This window comes from Anopheles funestus, chromosome 2RL, assembly GCF_943734845.2.
Source record: "Anopheles funestus chromosome 2RL, idAnoFuneDA-416_04, whole genome shotgun sequence".
NCBI lineage: Eukaryota > Metazoa > Arthropoda > Insecta > Diptera > Culicidae > Anopheles > Anopheles funestus.
This window is the reverse complement of record NC_064598.1, coordinates 46,193,868-46,211,013: the sequence shown is the minus strand read 5'-3', so window position 1 is coordinate 46,211,013 and position 17,146 is coordinate 46,193,868. Positions and strand designations below refer to the sequence as shown.

Genomic DNA, 17,146 nt, shown 5'->3' with positions numbered 1-17,146 from the left:
TGGTCTGCGTTTTGTTTAAGTTCACTGATAATGTATTTCTTGTGAATTTTTCGCGTCTGGTTCAGATACATTGACTTTCTTAACGTTAATCACAAATTCGTCAAGTTGGTTGTAATATAAAAAAAACAGTAGAGTTTAACAACCCACACCGGAGAGTCCAGCAAGTTCGCAAATAATGCCAGCAAAGTCAGTCAGAGAGCGATCTTGAAGACCCTGGTCAAATTGCTGAGAGAAAAGAAAACAACAACATTTGCCAATCGTTAATTCAATTCGTTATCATAAACTTCAATTCGTCGCATGCTTACTCCGTTGAACACGATGGTTGGAATGAACGCTGGTGCGATCAGCTGCGTACGACGTTCCGCCTCGAGTTGAAGTGTCGTTCCCTGTGTACCTTCAACACATGCTTCGGCAGCATTAAGATTAACTCCCGAACGGAAGGCGCACTGAGAATGTAGAGCAGTTTCAACAAGTTTATCAATTATTTATCCATTAAGTTAAATAAACCGCCACTTACCTCCCATCCACGTGGATCAGCAGTGAAGCTCATCTGGCATCCGACGTAGTTCACCTTAGCCGGCTGGTTTGGCAGCAAACTGAGAACACACGATTGTACACGATTTCCCTCGCATTCTGCAGGGCCGTGCTGGCAAATGAAACTTTGGCCATTGTTGACACTCTGCAAAACAGTGTGGAATGAATAAAGCAAATGTTAGGTAACGCACTGATTTCACACCAAAACAGTATTGTTTGTGGGATGAATGGGACGGAAACACTACTTTCGAAATTGTTGCAGTTATGTACGGCCAACACCGGTAGGTAGTTGGTGTGTTGTGCTTAAAGCTAATTCACATTGACCTTTATAGTGCGTGGGAAGGCTTCTCTGATTGCCTAATGATCGGTTAAGAAGAATTAAAAGTGTTGCACAAATAATTAATGCGATCGTCGGGTGGATGAATTTTAAAACAATACTGTAATCAAATTTCCTTGCCATACAAGTGATATTGAGTTCGTTTTATGTTTTGTGAAGACACTTAAGCACATACAGCTGCGAAAACAAGCGAGATCAACATCGATCGTGCGCGTGCTTGTGGTCTTGTGAAATAAATCCGGTTTCTCTATGGCACCGACTAGCTCGCGGGAAATGCTAGCTCAAGAACAATCGCATTACTATGCGAACGGTCTGATTCGATTTAACTTATGCAGACAAAACTCGAAATCTACTCTCCAAAGGTAGCACAAAGCAGTGTGAAACGAAACAGGTTTCTTGGCCACTGAATACAACTTGTAGCCCAATAGGATTGTCACAGCCAAAGAGATGATAACTAATAGATCGTTTGTCATCCGAATTGTTTCGATTTCACCTATTATTAGTTGGTTCAGCTTTTTGGAGACCTTTCGCTTTTTGTGACACTATTACACTCTGCTTACCTGTGCCTTGCCGAAGGGAATGAAGTCAAGGGTGATGGCGTTGAGAAGTGTCGGATTCAATGTCAGAAGCTGATCCTGTACGAAGCGCACACTGTCCGGGCAAAGATGGGCATAGTAGACATCCACCGTAACCTACACGATTCACAGTACAACAAAAAAAAAACAGTGATCACATCATCTGTACGCACTTCTTGTAGGGTTTCATACTGATCGCGACATACTTACCGCTTGTACATTTGCAGCGAATGCCGCCAGAATTAAGATCGCCGCCAGTGATTGCTTCATGGTTGTAGGTTTTGGTTACAATAAAGTCACTTCTAAATGCAAAAAAATGGACTTAAACTCTGGTGGGATGCAGCTTCAATCCGTTGCGTCTGACGGTATCAAGCGGAATGCAGCCAAAACGAGTCGTGCTAAATGGTTTTTCGCCTACCGTTCACCCCTCCAAATCGTGAACGATCAGCGATTTCTTGTGTGATTGAAGCCGTTTGTGTCGTACGGTGTGGCAGAGCTGATTGACCTGCACCAACACACGACGACCACGATGAAGCTGCGAGTGCGTTCTGAGTGGGCTCCGATGCGTGCGTGTAGCACGTGCCATGGTAGTGTGCGTCCTTTAGTACAGGCAGTTTGGTGGAACATTAAGGTAATACGCGTGCGATGAGGCATTAGGAGGGCTTGGTTTGTTACAGTTGTACAGCAGTTTGGGTGTCGGTGGCTTTTCTAGCGCTTCGAGAGTGTTCGTTTCAACAAAAAAAGATGAAGTATGCAGATAAATGCGTGGGAACAGATTCATCACGATTGAAAAGTTACCACAAAAGACGAGAAGATTAAAACTAAAAATACTACAATTACAGCACAGAATTACTATCAGTTGAGGCTTCTTTATTATGTTTGGCGTTGAAAGTTGTAAGTGGGATTCTTTTTTGTTGGCATTTCCATCATCCATTTCATAATTGTTCTTGCGCAGTTATTTGTCAAGATATGATTCAAGAAACGCATTTGTCAGATCTCATTCAACCATTCAAATAAAACTCAGTTTGTAGTCCCGACATTCAATCATGTGCGCAAATCTCCCGTCACCTACAAGAATTGGTGCTTATCTTCTCAGGTGCGCACCGATATCTGCTCAGGTGTCACGGTATTGTCGGGGTCGGGACTACTTTTTCCGGCAGCAGAGGGCCTACCGTCGATAACGAAGCTGTATCTAATCTGAAACAGGCAGTTAAAACCCAATCTAATATACAGCTTGTACATTGCGATTGGACATTGACTTTTAGGTCATACCATTGTTGACGAATTGTATCTGTATCCAATGGCGTAATACTTGTAGAATCTCGTACGTAGGTTCTACATACATCCAGTGCAGTACCCGGAATACGAAACATACCAGAGGAGAAGTTTCACAGCTAAAAGCTAGCTGTTGTTGTAGTTTGGCACCATCCATTGATTGTAACTGTAAAGAATGCAACTTTACTGTGTAAGTTTTTAACATTTTTAGATTATTCTACTTACATGCTTGACACACGAGGAGGCGGAAATAGTGTGGTTAATGTTTTGTATTAGAAAGTCCAACTTTCCCAACAACGCAGCCATTTTTTGGGCTGCATGATTGGAAATTTGCTCAAATGATTCTGAGGATGATTCTGAGGAGGATTCTGAACTCCAGCTCTGCTGCGTTTGCATACGAGCATAAGGTGATTTGGTTGCCAGGTTTGCTATCATAGTTTCTATTTTTTCTGGCCCAAATAGTTCTACAGATTGCAAAACCAGCGTATCAAATGCAAGATTAAAGAATTCTTTAATTTCCTCGAAACATTGCACATTTTCTTCGTTCGACGTTTCCGCTAGACTTGCTAAAGGAAGAGAAAAAGTATTCCGATAAAAATAATTCCGAGGGCAAATGTTTTGCTTAGTCATGGTTACCAGAAAGGCACGATAAAAATAAAAGTACTGCAAGCATTGTTATACTTTCAAACTACAACTTATTTACACAGACTATTGCTTAACGACTAAGTACATGTTCTTTTATAGTACGACAAACAATTTGAGTTGGCAAAGGCAATCGCCTTGTATTGTATTGAGAGAAGTATGAACATATTCCGCTGCGATTATCAATACCTAACATTTTTGAGATAGTAGCGTCGATGCGCGTACTTAAACAACTGCTCAGGTGATCGTATGCATGATCATGTAACTACAATGTTTTAGTTTATTTATTTGCAATTTTTCGTTTTGTTATCGTTTATATATAAGGGATTCATTTTAATCATTAAAACAATTTTTTTTCTTAAATACATACTTAAAAGAAATTTCCGTTAGAAATTGGTTGCATCGAATTTTAGAAAATGATTCATAGAGATATTGGAAAATAATTACTATTATACGTGGCTATGGTTGAGTTGAATTCCATAACATGAAACATAACAGGGAAAATAAGAAAATATAGCTATTGCAGATAAATTTATCGTTAGCTGATTTTACACGTGTATTAAATTGCGCGCCACACATTCAAATTCACGAGATTCAATTTCACTGCCATAAAATCGATTCTCTTTCCTGCTCTTTTGCAGCACTATGGGAAAGCAGTGTGGTCACACTGTGAATCTCCAAACGTCAAACGTCAAAAACATTTGTTGTTAATTTTTTTGTTGGTTCCTGCTATCTGTGCTGGAAGAAAAAAGGAAAAGAAAGATCGTGATTCTAATCTATTTTCAATCAGAACTATACACTTTCAGTGAACAATCTACGTGTTATTTAAACATTCGACTTGTGTGCACGTTTCATTTGTTCCAACTCCTATCGTGCTGCAACCGATATACTACGCCAAAACAGAATGAAGAAAAAGGTTCGTAATGTTTGTTTTCTACGACGTTACCGTCATAACAGTGTCTCAAGGATAAGAATGATTCACGCGAATGTAATGGTTTACTGCCTTCGTCTTGCAGGTGCTCCTGATGGGAAAGAGCGGATCTGGCAAGACCAGTATGCGATCGATTATCTTCGCCAACTACATCGCCAGGGACACACGACGGCTGGGAGCGACAAGTGAATATCTCCGTTCCGGAACAAGCTGCAAATAGTCTTTGCTAAACCATTCTTTGTCTTTTACACCTTCCCGTAGTTGATGTCGAACATTCACATGTACGCTTCTTGGGTAATCTCGTGCTCAATTTGTGGGACTGCGGTGGCCAAGAATCGTTTATGGAGCAGTACTTTGCCTCACAGAAGGACAACATCTTCCGGAATGTGGAGGTGTTGATATACGTGTTCGATGTGGAAAGCCGTGAACTGGACAAGGATATGCATTACTATCAGTCCTGTCTGGAGGCATTGCTCGTGAATTCTCCAAATGCGAAAATCTTCTGCCTCGTGCACAAGATGGATTTGGTCGCGGAGGAACAGCGGGATATTATTTTCAAGGAGCGTGAGGAAGATTTGAAGCGCTGTTCGCGACCTTTAGAATGCACGGCATTCCGGACGAGCATCTGGGACGAAACCCTGTACCGAGCGTGGAGCAGTATCGTTTACCAGCTGATACCGAATGTAAAAGCGCTCGAGCACTCGTTGAATTACTTCGCAAACGTTGTGGATGCTGACGAAGTGCTGCTGTTCGAGCGGGCAACGTTTTTGGTGATTTCACACTGCCAGCGAAAGCAGCACCGGGACAGCCATCGGTTCGAGAAGGTTTCGAACATTATCAAACAGTTTAAACTATCTTGCTCGAAGCTCGGTGCGAAGTTTTCGTCCATGGAGGTACGCAACAGTGTGTTTGCGGCCTTCATAGACACATTCACGAGCAATACGTACGTAATGGTGGTGATGTCTGATCCTTCGATACCATCTGAGGCGACGCTGATCAACATTCGGAACGCGCGCAAGTACTTCGAGGAGCTGGAAAATCCAAACAGCAGCACCGGTGGTAACAACCATCATCTGCATCATGCAGCGATTAACCACGGTGGTGGTCATGGGCTGGTAAATGGAGGAACACACCCGAATCACTATGCTGGAAGCGGAGGAGGCTATCACCAGTACGCTGGTCAGCAGCAGCAGCAACAGCAGCTCTACCAGCAACAGCAGCAGGCTCATCACCTAACGCAATATCAATCCTACCACCATAATACGACAACGAACGCTTATCACTGATACCTGTACCGGAAGAAGTATTACTACTTCCGGTAAGCAAAACGAATACACTAGGACGTGATCTTCCAGTAGCCTGATGCCGTTGATGATAGCGTTTACTTTCGCAGTCATTTGTTTTAAATTTTGCAAGCGAAAAAGACGCGCGAAGCGTACTGAATTCCGGCCCCGTTCGAAGTTCGATGGCAATTAGGAAGAGCAAACTCCACCACTAAGTCAGAAGCTGGTAAATTCTCTACTCACGTGATCAGCAGAATATCGGCAAGTTTTTCGTTTTTGTTTGTTTTTTTTTTGTTTCCTTCCCCCATTTCCAAACCGATAGGCGAACCATACACGAATAGTTGCACATGGCTTTGCAGGACGTTCCATATTGTTGTTAAATAATGTGTTCCTGATAATCTTGTTGTTGACGATATTAGTCATTTGCGAAGCGTATGAACGTGTGTGTTTTGTTTTTATTTTACTACTTTATAATAATTACTGATGATCCAATCGTTTTATGAAGGTGTTATATATATGTAAGCTTTATTAGCTCTTGCTCGCCATACATCTCCCTTAGTATATTGAGCGCTTAAATCAAATCCTTCCCGTTGGGTGCATGTGTTCAATGATGATGGTCCCAGCGATATGATCGAAAAGCATCATTTGTATATGAGCTTTGATTTTGAAAAAAAAAAACAAGAAGAAACATTATAATGATCCCTTTAACTTTACTCTGTTTTCGACAGTTGAATAAAAAAAAACCTCTATTCTACAATATCTCGGAATTCCTCAATCATGGACCAAACATATTTCCACTTTCCCTCACACCCTTATGCCGATTGCAGAAATAGGGTGATTTTGGAATAAAGCAGTGGCCGGAAAATGGAGAAAATATAGATAAAATAACCCGAACAAACCGAATAATTAGAAGTACGTAAAATTGTATAAATGGTGGAACTGTGAGAGAAAGGAAAATGAGTTATTGATAATAGTAGAGCAAAACACATTGCAAAGGGAGCGTAGAGTTGTGAAGCTAAGATGTAAACAGTGAAATAAAGCCAAACTACAGCGGGTGTACGAATAAAAGCATTATTGATGAAATAATTTTTTTTTGGTACATTAGAATGAGTTAAAAATCATCCCGTAAGCCCAAAATTGATAACATTTTCGTGCATATATTTTGTGGCAAACTTTTCAATCGTTAGATCCTGTTGTTATGACTCTTCGTGCTTTCAGGAACGAACAAGCTCTAGGTTCGGGTTGGGTCGATTAGGGATTCTGTTAATGGATGATAGCAGAAACACGGAATGCATGCGCATCGGATGCGGTTTTGTTTTGTTGCCTTCTTCTTCGTCGCAATCGAACCACATCATGCTGGTGGGATAGGTTCGTTTTCCAGCCCCTATTTACCGAACCTTCCTTCAGTCGACAGCTGACCCAGTGAGTAGTGTCGAACCCCGGACGGTTACCGATGGTATCAAATCTTATCAGCGTTTTATTCCGACTATCGCAACAGTTAGTGCCGCAGTGCCCGTGGGAATACGCGGGTCCACATTTGGTCGTGGTAAAATAGTTCGTTTTCTGTTCATTTCGTTAACATTTAAGTGGTGGTTCTTATATGGAACATTCTTATTCTTAAGTGATCGTTACGAAAATAATTTGCAGCTTATTGTTGGTCCAAAATGACGCATCTCAACAATAATGTTTCCGTTGTAATAAGATACGCAAATATTTGTGGTTCTTCTAGGACAGTAATGGACTGTACTTCACAAAGATTCTAACAACTCGTCCCACAAATGGTTCAATTTTCATCCAGTGAAATCAATGCACGCGTATTTTACGTTCGAAAACGAGAGTGACCTTCGCTCGAGACTGGCTCGCACTATCTGTTGCCTCACGCAATCGTTCGTTCTTTTCTTGCCCTTGGTCGTGGAAACATTGCTACGGTTTCCAGCAACGGTTTAACGGCGTGCATCGGAAAGAGATAGTGACGGGGGGATAGCTTGCTTTTAGCTCCATGGCGGCTCCATTGCGCCGCCACGTGTAAATGAATGTGTGCGTGCACGGGTGGTACGCACACCGTGGCATGTTTGTTTACCAGCCTGTGAGATTCTTTCAGCTTCCTCCCCCTTCTTTGCAATCGGTATCCACCCTTTAACCCACTGAACACGATGGCATCATTTATGGGGCAAAATGTGGGGAGCATGTATTTGTGTGATCGGGTTGGAGCATTGTCGTACCGTTGTCGTGGTGGAACCGATCGTTGATCGTGGATCATAAAGAGGGGACACTGTTTATGATCGCACTATTTCTGCGTTCAGTGTCGTATTTTAATCGATCGCAGGTTGTGAAGTCATCCGACGCGAGAATAAGCGTCCAGAAATCATGCCCTCTTAAACGATAATATCGGTCCTCCGTGTGTGTTTTCTTAAAAGGTATCAACGGGTAGTGCTAATTTAATGTTTTGTAATATGCTCACTGGTCAAGATAATAGTTGCTAACGAGTTGGGGAAACGATGCTTACCATCCGGTGACCCGAGCTCAAGCTACGTGTCAAAGTGTTTTCAAGTGCCGTGTTTTTGCAAGACGATCGTGCGATATTTGCAAATCGGAAATAACCCGACACGCTTGGTGGAAGCTTCTGCCAAAACGGGAATTAATAACACACCCTTCAGTCATCATCTACCGGTGAGTCATGGAACGAATATTGCGTGGCGTTATGCGTTACCGGCATACGACCCGCGAGCAAATGGTGCAGGAATTCCGGAAAGTCCGTGACAATCCACAGGTATGTACTATACACATAAACTGGTGAAGAAAAACATGCTAAAAGTCTACTCTTCGATTAGCCAAAAGCCGTCTTTTTCACCTGTATGGACAGTCGAATGATACCGACCAGGTTCACGGAGACACACGTCGGCGATATGTTTGTGGTTCGAAATGCGGGCAATCTCGTGCCACATGCCGAACACTTTCAGGACGAGTATTTTAGCTGCGAACCAGCGGCCTTGGAGTTGGGGTGTGTCGTTAACAACATTAAGCACATCATTGTGTGTGGCCACAGTGATTGCAAGGCGATGAATTTACTATACCAGCTAAAGGATCCGGAGTTTTCTTCACTGGTACGTGTGCGAGTGTTAGCATTCTTTTATCGCTCGTTTTACTGATCTTTCTTTTTTCCGCTTTGTAGAAAAACCGGCGCATATCTCCACTGAGAGCGTGGCTGTGCGAGCACGCCAATACCAGTCTGGCCAAGTTTCAAAATCTCAAGGAAATCGGTCTAGACAAACCGCTGATCTTTTCTTCTGAAACACCACTCCGCAAGTTTGTCGCATACATCGATCCGGAAAACAATTTCGCGATCGAGGATAAACTATCGCAAGTTAACACACTGCAGCAAATAGAGAACGTGGCGTCGTACGGTTTTCTGAAGCGCCGGCTCGAATCACACGATCTGCACATTCATGCGCTCTGGTTCGATATCTACACCGGGGACATTTATTTCTTTAGCCGCAACTCGAAGCGTTTCATTGCGATCGATGAAAGCTCGATCGAACGGTTACTGGACGAGGTACGGCGGTACTATTCGTGATTAAGCATTTTGGTGTGTTCCTGGGGAGAGTTGTGTCTGTTTAGATAGTATGTATAGATGTGCTATACGGGTTGAATGATAACGCTTTTGTGTCGAGAGGGGTTTTTTTAAATTTTGTTTTGCTGAAGGATTGGATGGTCCTTTCTTAGTTTGTAGTAATTGGGCTAGCCAAGTTAGAAAGTGAATCGTGATTGTAAAACATGTGAATGTTATGACAGTATGCGTTTAGTCGAGTTAAATGTGCAATGTATAAAATATATCCGCTTAGTTAAGTGTTTTGTAAAAAAAAAACAAAAAAATATTTGAAATATTTTTTTCCATTCAGATTCACTGATTACAACCAAATTGTTATTGTTCATTTAAAGGTACGGGAATAAGAGAGAAACCTTTAAAAGTACAGCAACACAGCAGAAGAATGGAGAATAAAAGTTTGTATAGTTTTATAGTCACATTAAACTTCAAATAAAGTAAATTACATTGTAGAGCTTCTATGAAATAATAAAAAAGATGTGAATTTTTTATTTTTTTAATAATTTAAGGAAACATAAAACCGAACACGTGCATAATGAAGCACGTTTTCGGCTAGTGGTGCTTTTCTCAGAAGTGACATGCGTAATGCATACCTTTAGGCGTTTATCATGCGCAACGCATGACACTAACCCTTAGCATCATTTATCCGAACAAGCTTACTGTTTTGTATTCCTTTTCCATATTTAAATCCCGGCACGTGTAGAGCACCACATACGATCAGTGTTTTGCAGCTAGGGCTGTTGTTGTAGCAGGGAATTGGAGTGGAAAAATGGGCCCACGCCGTATCGTCTGCCCACGCAAACCGGGGGGAAGAAAAATGGCCACAAGGTTGTTTTGATGGATCGGTTTGGAATGGAAATGGTACTGGTAGTTTAAACCGTTTAAAGTAGCTCAAACGGTGCTGTAGTTTGTTAACAGTTTTGTTACTTGTCCATCGTGAAGATGTTTTTGCCAAGCAAAGCCGAGAAATTTACTATTTCAGCGACAAGAAGCCGAGCTGATAGTGCTCATCTTGTTACGGGGGGTTTCCCCCCCCCCCCTCCCAAATGGGTTGTTGTGGCAGATGTTATACGGGCTTGTTCTTTTCTTTTTCGCCTCTTCTAAAATCATGTCGTTGAGCGGGGGGAATGAAAATGCTCCTGCGGCACGGTGCATATCGTTTGTCCAGCTTCTTCACATTCAGTAGCTACATTCCAAGTCATACACAAAAGGGAGGAAGTGGGAGGCCGGAATTTATGCAGGCTAGTGCTGCTTCTGCTGGGGTGGTATGGTTGTTGTGACGATGAAGCATTGCATCGTGTTTGCAACTGCACTGTGTCGCTTGCATCCAGCAGACGGATACCAAAATGAAGCCATCGTAATGGTGCTTCCTTTTATTCTCCTTTCTCCCGTGCCCGTTGATGAAGCTGGTACAGAAGCTGCGTTGTGCGTTGTCAACACTCCCTTTCCACTTCTTTTTTGCATACACGTTTCGTGCCACTGGCTGCAGTTTTAGACGATGCTTCACATCCACATACAACCATAACCATCTCTACATTCTTCTGGCCGTGCACTTGCGGCTGCGCTATGTTAGCCCGCATGTGTTTCCACCCGTTTTTTTGTTTTCATACCCGCCATCGCTGATGATCATCGCAGACCCGGGAATCCGGACATGGCGCGCTCTCGTATGCTCGGGCAATGTGGGTCACTTGCGATTTCGTGACCAACTTTTTCCTGACATGAAGCACCAGCAATAGGCAACGGGTAGAAAGAGAGAGAGAGAGAGAGAGAGAGAGAGAGAGAGAGAGAGAGAAAGAGAGAGAGCGAGTGAATGAGTGTGAGAGGGAGAGAGATTATACCTAAAAGCAGCAAGATAGAATGAAGAAGAAAACAAGTTATCAGACGGTTGGGGAAAACTCGGGATGCAGAAAAGAAGGGGCTTTTAGACCGGAATGGTGAATGAGGAAAACGTTCAAAGGAAGCTGCACAGACCTGCAGACCTTCTTGCGGAAGGTCTACCGAAAATTGTACACTCACTCAGGAAAGAATGGTCTCCATTCTGGAACCGGAAATATTAACTTCAAAAACACCAACTACTACCAACATACTGTGGCCCATGAATTGCCCGAAATTAATTGCAAACATGTGCGAGGTGGACATTTGGTTTCAAGTTTTATTAACTGTTTGAGGAAATGGAGAGATACAGAAAAAAACTAAATTATGCATAGCTAATTAACAATGAAAAGGAAAGTATTTTTTGTTCTGAAATGGTGAAATTATTTTTTAAAAACTGTTAACTTTTCGAATACAATTGGTGTCTAATTTTATTGATTGTAAAGCCGCAACAGGTTCAACATTAATAAAAGATGAAATTTGTGCAATTTTTATACAAAATTTATTATTCGAAATGCATTATACGCTAATATGAGTGAAAATCAAACAAGTTTTGGTAATAGACGGTATTGTTTGAAAACTACTTGAAAATGGTAACGAAAAAAATAAGTAAATAAATAAAAACCTTCAATTATTACGACGTGCGAGATACTTTCCATCTCTGTTGCGCCAGTTTGGAAGCTTTCTCAATTCCCAAAAAAAAACTTCTCAAATCCTCTCAAATGTGACTCGAGATAAAAAAAAAACGCCCCATCTTCCCGAGTATTTACTAGCTAGTGTATTTTTCTGATTAGTGAAATTTTGGTGCGTTGTTTGGTTGCAAAATAAATTTTACTTTTTTTCATCTCAAACTTTTTACCACTTCTTTCGCTTCTTCCCATTTCTTCACCAAACGTCGCACTATTCCCAGTCGATCTTTTGTGGCGTTTTCCTGGCCCTGGTGGTGAAGATGCCGGTACCGGGCAAGTAGGTCAACGAGAATCGTTGGAACCGAGTCGCGTATTCCAACGGAACGTGCGATCAAACGCTGACTTCCTTCGAGCTTTGAGGGTTTAGATTTGCTACGGATGTTTTCTTTCTGTTGTTTTCATTTCTGCTTTTTTTGGGGAGTGATTTGCCTCCGTGTTCTGGTCTAGTGGTGGTGATATATGACGGTGGTGTTCGAAAGAGAATTAGCACTTCTTCTAACTTTCCCTGACTTCCATATTCCCGGGGGGAATTTTTTGTATGGGTAATACGTACGGGCTTTACGAGTTAAAATCGAATGTTTAGAAGTTGATGGCAAAAGTTTGGCAGCATTGTGATGATTTGTGAATGTAGGTTAACCGATGAAAACGAACGCTAATGAAGTGTGTTGGTTGGGTTATTGTATTATACGACACTTTTCTTACAATGGACAGCTGGGTTTTGGGAAAAATACTTTGGGACAGATATGTACAATGAATGATGATTTAGGACATTTTGTTTATGCGACATAAACGATTTCCACCGAAGAACTACTGTTTCAAAATACTCTAGTTTTAATTATGTTTAGTCCAATTTCAATACAGACACCATTAACAAACCCGTCAAAGTTTAATGATGCTAAAAGAAAGCGGTAAAATTTACCTACCCAAAAGCTATTGCTCACACAAAATCATTAACCATAATTCCACCACACTCTTATTATCTTCGTTCGATCTCCCAGCAAAAGCAACGGGACAAACGAGACGAACCTGTCACTGATTCACCTGACTTTTAAGTATTTTATTTACCTATATCAGCCGGATAGCCTAAAAAAACAGGTTTTTTTTTGTTTTGGGCGCTACACTGAAACAAAAGGCTTCGCATTGAATTCGAAAAGTAAAAGAAAAGCAAACCCAAAACAAAAAAAAACCAACATGTTCAAGATAAATCGTGCATATCGTCACCCGCCAGGCACGCATGCCAATGGTGCGTCGAATTTATTTCCCTCTAGTTTTTTTTTTGGCAGCAAATTGCATGTAAATGTTGTGTTGCGCACCTTTTTCGCACCGTTGTCCTGCGGTAGCAGCAAATGGATGCCGCGGAATGGATTATAAAGATTTCGCAGCCATAATGGTGTCCGTTCGGAGCAGATTTCGATTCCCTAGGGCGGTAAAATGAAAGAGGTGTACCGTCAATCTGAAACTTGAGCAGCCGCAAAAGGGTTCCTTGTGTGACCTATATATGGCGTTGGTAGTTGTCCCCCTCCGGGCGAAGTAGAGCGTTCTTGACGATGTATCAGAATTGGGGTTTTGACTTGGTGAGGCCGATGAGATCGGATAATTGATTTGAACTCGACAGATTTCGGTAATTCGTCGTAAGGGCTGTTTTAAGGGATGAAATAACATTTTGCAAAAAAAAAAAAATAAATAAATAAATTTAAATATTTGTTTTGAGTTTCAAACGTGTACAAAACAACTGTTGCAAATATCTTTTGTTGAATTTTCCTATAAACCTTATCTTTCGAATTACTGCTTGACAATATTTGTATTGTGCAAAAAAGAAGAAAAAACAAATTAATAGAAATTAATCATGAAATTAGATCACATTTCAGGAAACAACCGTACGACCAGAATCAAAAACAGAGCAATGAATTGGCAAGCACAACAAATCTCAAAAGTATCGTCACCGCTCCAGTTTAGCTGTCAAACTGTCAATCGTCTGATCGAGCGTTATACGATGATGATCTTTTGGACATCTAGGTTGGAGCAAAAAGAAAAAAAAAATGCGGTCAAACTGTACAGGTTGCGAGCGAGAAACGGAGCAAAAAGGAACTTCAAGAATAACTTGCCCACGAGGACAATAGGGGTGAAGTCGAGTACGGGTGAACAAGCAACTCACATTACCAGTAGAGGGTTTAAAATTGGGCCAAATTTGCGTGCAAACCGCAAACGTGCAACGCATGCCGGCACGCGTGCACGACGGTTTAGGTTAAGAGAGCAGATGAGACCCCAAAGAGGGGTACATTCTGGACGCTTTTGATTATATAGAGAGGGGAAGAGGCCTAAATAGAAACGTTATAAGCGTATTAGATGATAGAACTTGCTGCTGCCAATATATACCGTTATACCGCACCTTAGTTTCGTGGGGTCAATTTGTGCTTTTTTTTGCTTCTTTCCTTCATATTTCGGCAGGTTGAAGGGGTTGTAATTGACAGTCGACAGGATGGCAAGGTACTCCCGTTTTTTTTTCTTCTTCGATGTGGAGCAACTTGTTTTCAATGTTCGTGACAGACGGCGATAGCCGTTGAAGGAATAGCGACATTGTACGAATACACCTGATGTCGTATGTCGGATAAGGAAGGATTGGGTCATGGATTTGGAGGAGAAAGAATTAATGTGGGTTGTCTCTATTAGGTGCAATTAGTTTTCGTGGTAACAGGTTTGATTTGGAGCAGTACCATATCTAAACATGGTTTAACAAACTATCTTGCTTAAAGCAAACAATACTTCATCGATTAACAAAGTTTGTTTTACTAGGCATTTTCTTTATCTAGAATGTTGTTATTCCAGACCTACGGGGTCTTACCCTGCAATTTATGAGGTAGGAATTATTTCTGGATTCTTTTCAAGTTGGGCCGCCGAATGAGCCGAAGTAGATCTGGAATGTTTCTGTCTTTCTGGAAATTTTCTGGAATCGATTCTCAACTGACACATTGTAAGATTTGCAAATGTGTGAAGATAGCCGAGAAACCTTTGAACAAAATCTCGACATATTCTAAACTAAGACATACATAGACTAAACATAGACAAACTTTATCACTTGAATTTGAAACACTTGACCCGTGGTATATGATTAGTATTATCATGTAATTCGATATTCAAGTTTTTGTGATGTCTCGAGATTTGATTCAGGGTTTTACGGTGTATTGGACTGAGGAGTTCAATCTCAGTAATTCTAGATATGTCGTTTCTGTCTGTTATGGATAATGGAATATGTTTTAAATTGTTAAATAACAAATACATTCTTTGCTTCTTGTTTTGTAACTCACAAATCAGATCAATAGGCTTTTATGCTCTTATCTTGCTAGTGAGCTCCAGCAAAAGTTTCTCACAAATATTTAGAGTGAATTATAGTTTTTTAACTCATCAATTTCCGCGGGAGCCATATTCGATTTGTTTCGGTGATTTGCTCACTCGCTCATACACCGTTTTCAGGAAATTTGAGTCTTGGCTGTGGTTTGTTTTTTTTTTCAAGTCATCATAGCGCTACTTCCATATCCGCATGTAGGACCGCATGTAGGGACACGAACGTGTTTGTTGGCAAGTTGGAGCTTCATTCAGTTGCTCGTCATTATTATCGTCCCCGGCTCTCGTTCGTACCGTTCCTCCGAAAGAAAATGTTTCGTTTCGTTGTCCTTTTTCATAGATTCGCTGTCGTCGCCATCATAATCGGCGTTCCTCGCATGAACGGACGGACGGATCATCAATTTACTTAATTCGCCCATCCCAAACTTGGGCCACTGCCAAAGCATCCACTGTATCATTCTAAATGGTTCGGAGTCGTTCAGGAGATAAATAAAGAGAGAGAGAGAGAGAGGAAGAGAGAAGTTGAGAGAGATTGATAAAGAGCACAAGAAAATAAAAACTTGAACAAAACAGAAAAACCGTACACCTCCGTCCGTGTGTTGCATCCAATTTGTCGGTCCACCTGGAGCGCAAGCAGCACCGAACAACGCTCAACAATAAAGGAGCTCGTAAGGGGGAGCTCAATGTATTACAACAACCAAAAAAAAAACGCACTGAAGCGATGACGATTCCTTCGACACGATCCGGAGCCCACGAAGGCATCCTGAGACTGCCGGGTGATGTTCGCCTGTCCGAATGGCCAATGGACACGAAACGGTTCGTAAACTCTCTTCCTCAAAAAAAAAGCAAGTTGCCGCCTCGATGTCGACCTACCGAACCTGTAGGGCAATGTGTTAATAGGTGAATCGTGCCCGATGCGTTCCCATGGTAATGTGAAGCTGGACGAGGGCTTTATTATTATTAGTTTTTATTCGATGCTTTTCCCTGCGCTGTTCAACAGGAAGGTATTGATGTTCTCAGAGCTTTTGGGACGATAAAAATGATCTGGTGATCGTTGTGGTTGAATAAAACCAGGGAGCGTTTGTTCACGAAAACAGACGTACAATACATGAAACAGACGTACAATAGCAATTTTTGCTATAAATCAACCTAGAATTATAAACTATTGAATAATTTGTTGCAAAAATACGCAAAGTGTTTTTTGGTATTAACTTAATATGGAGATAAGTTATGAGCTCTATTTTCGGTTATGTTCCATTGGAAATTCTTTCGATGTCGCGTTTTACGAATATTCTATTTATTCTAAAGCTAATCAAGTTCTTAACACAAATTCTAGCATGATTTGAGGAATAATTTCATTCGCACTCTACACGGCATTCCTTTTAACTTTTACGAGCAACAGCAACACCAATACACGAGAAAGGAATTGATCGTACCTTCATCTGCTTTACATTATCTGCTTAAGTTCGGACCCCATGTTCGATCGGTCAGACATTAGCAGATGAAAGATGAAAGGCAGACGTTAGACGACAACAATCGAATCTAAGCTTCTAGCTAGTACCCGAAAAGGTCACGGAACTTGGTCAATCAGGGGACGGCACAGAGTACATTGACTTCCTTGATAATCATTGTAATCATGGGAGACGCATACATAGAAACCACTGACCGATGCTTTATGAGTTCATCGGCTACAGACAGCGAGGAGCGTAAGATTAAATCTTGACGGGTTTTTGGTTATTTTTTTCTCATTCCAATTTTTCTCGCCCCATTACGCCTTATTCTGTATAATCGATTATTGGTGTCTTCGTTTTTTTGAAACTGTGGCCCCTAGAATCCTGGGCACCTTCGACACGATCTCGATCGTTCAGGTGCATCAATAGAAATACATGCGTATTTGCTTTTATATATGTGTGTGTGTATTATTTTTTAGTGAGGACGCCGATCACTTTGGTGATGACCCCTTCCGGAGCTCGCTGGAGGATGTTCCGGAAAAGACGATGTAGCATCAACTAGGACAGGTTTTTTGGGACGCTCTGCAGGTAGTAGCTATTAAAAAGAATTT

General features: G+C 41.5%; 4 protein-coding genes across 5 annotated transcripts; 2 read left to right on the top strand and 2 right to left on the bottom strand.

Moving 5' to 3' along the window:
• Window positions 1–9: 9 nt before the first annotated feature.
• Window positions 10–1,925, bottom strand: LOC125765477 (GILT-like protein 1). The gene is made up of 5 exons (XM_049430678.1): window positions 1,657–1,925; window positions 1,432–1,563; window positions 518–679; window positions 306–446; window positions 10–225 (listed from the first exon to the last, which is right to left on the bottom strand). The coding sequence occupies exons 1-5, from the start codon at window positions 1,714–1,716 to the stop codon at window positions 136–138; spliced, it is 585 nt and encodes a 194-aa protein (XP_049286635.1). The 5' UTR covers window positions 1,717–1,925; the 3' UTR covers window positions 10–135.
• A 180-nt stretch (window positions 1,926–2,105) lies between these two features.
• LOC125765479 (uncharacterized) lies at window positions 2,106–3,469 on the bottom strand. 2 transcript variants are annotated; one of them, XM_049430681.1, is made up of 4 exons: window positions 3,358–3,468; window positions 2,947–3,287; window positions 2,719–2,887; window positions 2,112–2,643 (listed from the first exon to the last, which is right to left on the bottom strand). In XM_049430681.1, exons 1-4 carry the CDS (start codon window positions 3,392–3,394, stop codon window positions 2,639–2,641), a joined length of 552 nt encoding a protein of 183 aa, XP_049286638.1. In that variant the 5' UTR covers window positions 3,395–3,468; the 3' UTR covers window positions 2,112–2,638. The 2 variants fall into 2 exon arrangements, with proteins under 2 accessions (XP_049286637.1, XP_049286638.1); XM_049430680.1 differs by having other exon boundaries at window positions 2,106–2,887; window positions 3,358–3,469.
• A 577-nt stretch (window positions 3,470–4,046) lies between these two features.
• On the top strand, window positions 4,047–6,663 carry LOC125765450 (ras-related GTP-binding protein A). The gene is made up of 3 exons (XM_049430630.1): window positions 4,047–4,279; window positions 4,380–4,479; window positions 4,556–6,663. Exons 1-3 carry the CDS (start codon window positions 4,268–4,270, stop codon window positions 5,578–5,580), a joined length of 1,137 nt encoding a protein of 378 aa, XP_049286587.1. The 5' UTR covers window positions 4,047–4,267; the 3' UTR covers window positions 5,581–6,663.
• A 520-nt stretch (window positions 6,664–7,183) lies between these two features.
• Window positions 7,184–9,642, top strand: LOC125765466 (beta carbonic anhydrase 1). Its single transcript, XM_049430651.1, has 3 exons — window positions 7,184–8,347; window positions 8,409–8,681; window positions 8,750–9,642. The coding sequence occupies exons 1-3, from the start codon at window positions 8,255–8,257 to the stop codon at window positions 9,149–9,151; spliced, it is 768 nt and encodes a 255-aa protein (XP_049286608.1). The 5' UTR covers window positions 7,184–8,254; the 3' UTR covers window positions 9,152–9,642.
• The last annotated feature ends 7,504 nt before the right edge of the window (window positions 9,643–17,146 follow it).

What these genes read in the sequence shown, in the direction of transcription:
- LOC125765479 (XM_049430680.1), bottom strand. Translation starts at nt 3,394, where the DNA reads ATGCTTGCAGTACTTTTATTTTTATCGTGCCTTTCTG. An exon ending in ATTTTTATCGTGCCTTTCTG is followed by an intron (nt 3,288 to 3,357) that starts GTAACCATGACT and finishes CTCTTCCTTTAG; the next exon opens with CAAGTCTAGCGGAAACGTCG. An exon ending in CCTCCTCGTGTGTCAAGCAT is followed by an intron (nt 2,888 to 2,946) that starts GTAAGTAGAATA and finishes CATTCTTTACAG; the next exon opens with TTACAATCAATGGATGGTGC.
- LOC125765477 (XM_049430678.1), bottom strand. Translation starts at nt 1,716, where the DNA reads ATGAAGCAATCACTGGCGGCGATCTTAATTCTGGCGGCATTCGCTGCA. An exon ending in CTGATCCACGTGGATGGGAG is followed by an intron (nt 447 to 517) that starts GTAAGTGGCGGT and finishes CTACATTCTCAG; the next exon opens with TGCGCCTTCCGTTCGGGAGT. An exon ending in CAACCATCGTGTTCAACGGA is followed by an intron (nt 226 to 305) that starts GTAAGCATGCGA and finishes CTTTTCTCTCAG; the next exon opens with CAATTTGACCAGGGTCTTCA.
- LOC125765466 (XM_049430651.1), top strand. Translation starts at nt 8,255, where the DNA reads ATGGAACGAATATTGCGTGGCGTTATGCGTTACCGGCATACGACCCGC. An exon ending in AAGTCCGTGACAATCCACAG is followed by an intron (nt 8,348 to 8,408) that starts GTATGTACTATA and finishes CTCTTCGATTAG; the next exon opens with CCAAAAGCCGTCTTTTTCAC. An exon ending in ATCCGGAGTTTTCTTCACTG is followed by an intron (nt 8,682 to 8,749) that starts GTACGTGTGCGA and finishes TCCGCTTTGTAG; the next exon opens with AAAAACCGGCGCATATCTCC.
- LOC125765450 (XM_049430630.1), top strand. An exon ending in ACGACGGCTGGGAGCGACAA is followed by an intron (nt 4,480 to 4,555) that starts GTGAATATCTCC and finishes ACCTTCCCGTAG; the next exon opens with TTGATGTCGAACATTCACAT.